Source organism: Mus pahari, chromosome 12 (assembly GCF_900095145.1).
Source record: "Mus pahari chromosome 12, PAHARI_EIJ_v1.1, whole genome shotgun sequence".
NCBI lineage: Eukaryota > Metazoa > Chordata > Mammalia > Rodentia > Muridae > Mus > Mus pahari.
In genome coordinates, this window is record NC_034601.1 from 25,156,298 (window position 1) to 25,159,121 (window position 2,824).

General features: G+C 51.9%; 1 protein-coding gene across 1 annotated transcript; it reads left to right on the forward strand.

Moving 5' to 3' along the window:
* Hes1 (hes family bHLH transcription factor 1) lies at positions 1-2,487 on the forward strand. The gene is made up of 4 exons (XM_021209435.2): positions 1-370; positions 516-611; positions 859-946; positions 1,566-2,487. The coding sequence occupies exons 1-4, from the start codon at positions 263-265 to the stop codon at positions 2,117-2,119; spliced, it is 846 nt and encodes a 281-aa protein (XP_021065094.1). The 5' UTR covers positions 1-262; the 3' UTR covers positions 2,120-2,487.
* Positions 2,488-2,824: the final 337 nt, after the last annotated feature.

The window sequence follows — 2,824 nt, forward strand, 5'->3', positions numbered from 1 at the left end:
GCGGATCACACAGGATCTGGAGCTGGTGCTGATAACAGCGGAATCCCCCGTCTACCTCTCTCCTTGGTCCTGGAATAGTGCTACCGATCACTAAGTAGCCCTAAGACGTAATAAACCTTCAATTGCTCAGTAGTTTTTCTTATGAAAGTCAAGTAAAAGGGACCTAAGCAGGAAAAAAAATTATTTTTTTTTGCGTGAAGGATTCCAAAAATAAAATTCTCTGGGGACTGAGAAGAAAGAAAGAAAAAAAAAAGAAACGAAAATGCCAGCTGATATAATGGAGAAAAATTCCTCCTCCCCGGTGGCTGCTACCCCAGCCAGTGTCAACACGACACCGGACAAACCAAAGACGGCCTCTGAGCACAGAAAGGTAAGACAGTATCTGCGTCTCCCTAGTGCCCCTAGAAATTAAGTGGGTTGTGCTCAGTGGAGCTCCTTTTACTTTTCTCTTAAAACCTCGGGGTGAAATGGCAGATCCCATGGGAACTCAGGACCTCTTTTCTCCCCCTTTGCAGTCATCAAAGCCTATCATGGAGAAGAGGCGAAGGGCAAGAATAAATGAAAGTCTGAGCCAACTGAAAACACTGATTTTGGATGCACTTAAGAAAGATGTAAGTGAACAATGCTTTTTTTATGCCTTTTTTTTTTTTAAATTACGAATGTAATGACATTTCCCAGGCACAAAGAACTAAGCACGTAGCCTGCTGCGTGTGGGTCTTACCCCGCCAGCACTGCGTTCCCACTGGCGGGAGAGAGGCCGCCCGGCCCTGGGATGTGGGACATGCGGGCGGGGACCTTCAAAACTCGGAGGCAGCTGACAAGGTGGTCTGACTTTCATCCCTTGTTTCCTCTGCACAGAGCTCCCGGCATTCCAAGCTAGAGAAGGCAGACATTCTGGAAATGACAGTGAAGCACCTCCGGAACCTGCAGCGGGCGCAGATGACCGGTAAGGATCGCGCGTGCGTCCCCTCTCTGCGGGTGTCCCCCTCGGCCCGCGGTCATTTCTTCCAGACTTCCGCCCGCGGTTGTGAGAGGCATTCAGCTACATTTTACTGCCTTGGCTCACTCCGCGTTCCCACGGTCTGGGTCTTATTTATAGCCACAACTCCCAAGTTGTTACTGCTCCGGAAATGGAGGGAGAGGTTGTAGCCGAGAAGGGTGGTGGGCAGCTTGGCTGTGGTGGAAGCCGGTGAGAGAGAAAGGATGTAAGACTGAGGCAGTTTGGGGCTGGATAGAAGGTAGAGGTCAGTGGTTTAGCACCGGTCCAACCTCTGCCGCAGGAAGGGAAGTGGGGTTTGGAAGGCGCCTTGGGTGGCATTGTCCAAGGTCAGGTCGCGCGCGGGTCTAGGGGTGGCAGATCTGGAGCTGAGATCGGTTTAGATGGAGGGAGTGTCCTGGCTTACGTCCCCAATCTAGGGAGAAGGAGCTGGCTGTTCTTAGCCTACCCCACCCTCCCAACCCCAGGTGGTTCCGGAGGCGCGCTGCGGGGACCTCCCAGGGCGGGAGGCTGTGGCTCCGGGGCCAGGGCTGTTCGGTGACCGGTCTTTTCTCCTTCTGGCCTGCAGCCGCGCTCAGCACAGACCCGAGCGTGTTGGGGAAGTACCGCGCCGGCTTCAGCGAGTGCATGAACGAGGTGACCCGCTTCCTGTCCACGTGTGAGGGCGTTAACACCGAGGTGCGCACTCGGCTGCTGGGCCACCTGGCCAACTGCATGACCCAGATCAACGCCATGACCTACCCCGGACAGGCGCACCCCGCCTTGCAGGCGCCGCCGCCGCCGCCCCCGTCAGGACCTGGCGGTCCCCAGCACGCGCCATTCGCGCCGCCGCCACCGCTTGTGCCCATCCCCGGGGGCGCGGCGCCCCCTCCCGGCAGCGCACCCTGCAAGTTGGGCAGCCAGGCTGGAGAGGCTGCCAAGGTTTTTGGCGGCTTCCAAGTAGTGCCGGCTCCTGACGGCCAATTTGCCTTCCTCATCCCCAACGGGGCCTTCGCCCACAGCGGCCCAGTCATCCCGGTCTACACAAGCAACAGTGGGACCTCGGTGGGTCCTAACGCAGTGTCACCTTCCAGTGGCTCCTCGCTCACTTCGGACTCCATGTGGAGACCGTGGCGGAACTGAGGGCCTCAGGCCACTGCTACCCATAAACTCCCTAGCCCACCTCTCTTCTGACGGACACTAAATACGAACTTGGAATTTAGGAGAGACTTTTATAATTCGGTGGTTATTTTGTTGCTTTTTTTAATTCTAAAAAGTTACTTTTTGTAGAGAGCTGTATTAAGTGACTGACCATGCACTGCATTTGTATATATATTTTATATGTTCATATTGGATTGCGCCTTTGTATTATAAAAGTTGAGATGACATTTCGTTTTTTACACGAGATTTCTTTTTTTATGTGATGCCAAAGATGTTTGAAAATGCTCTTAAAATATCTTCCTTTGGGGAAGTTTATTTGAGAAAATATAATAAAAGAGTGAAGGCTTTTATGTCTTGTAACTGATTATTTCAAAATTTAAAAAGGGGGGGCTTGAAATCCACTTAGTTTGGGATTTCAGAAATAGGACATATTTAATGTTTTAAACAGGAACCATCAAACCTTTCACCAACACTCAATGATCTAAAAAGACCTAATTTATGAGAATTCATTTGATGGGGCTTTCCTGATAAACAGTCCTTATTTTTTTTTTTTTACCTCCCAAAGGGCGGCTCTCAACTCCCTCCCTGGAGTAGCCCCTGGCCTCCTAAAGCAAAATCATGCTTAAGGCACACTGCAGCCCTCCAGTGTTGGGACCTTCCTTCCCTAGTCTGTCCTTACTTAGGCGC

Excerpts from the sequence above, each read along its gene's own strand:
- Hes1 (XM_021209435.2), top strand. The coding sequence starts at position 263 with ATGCCAGCTGATATAATGGAGAAAAATTCCTCCTCCCCGGTGGCTGCT. Across the intron at positions 612-858 it reads TGGATGCACTTAAGAAAGAT|AGCTCCCGGCATTCCAAGCT; the intron begins GTAAGTGAACAA and ends TCCTCTGCACAG. Across the intron at positions 947-1,565 it reads GCAGCGGGCGCAGATGACCG|CCGCGCTCAGCACAGACCCG; the intron begins GTAAGGATCGCG and ends TCTGGCCTGCAG.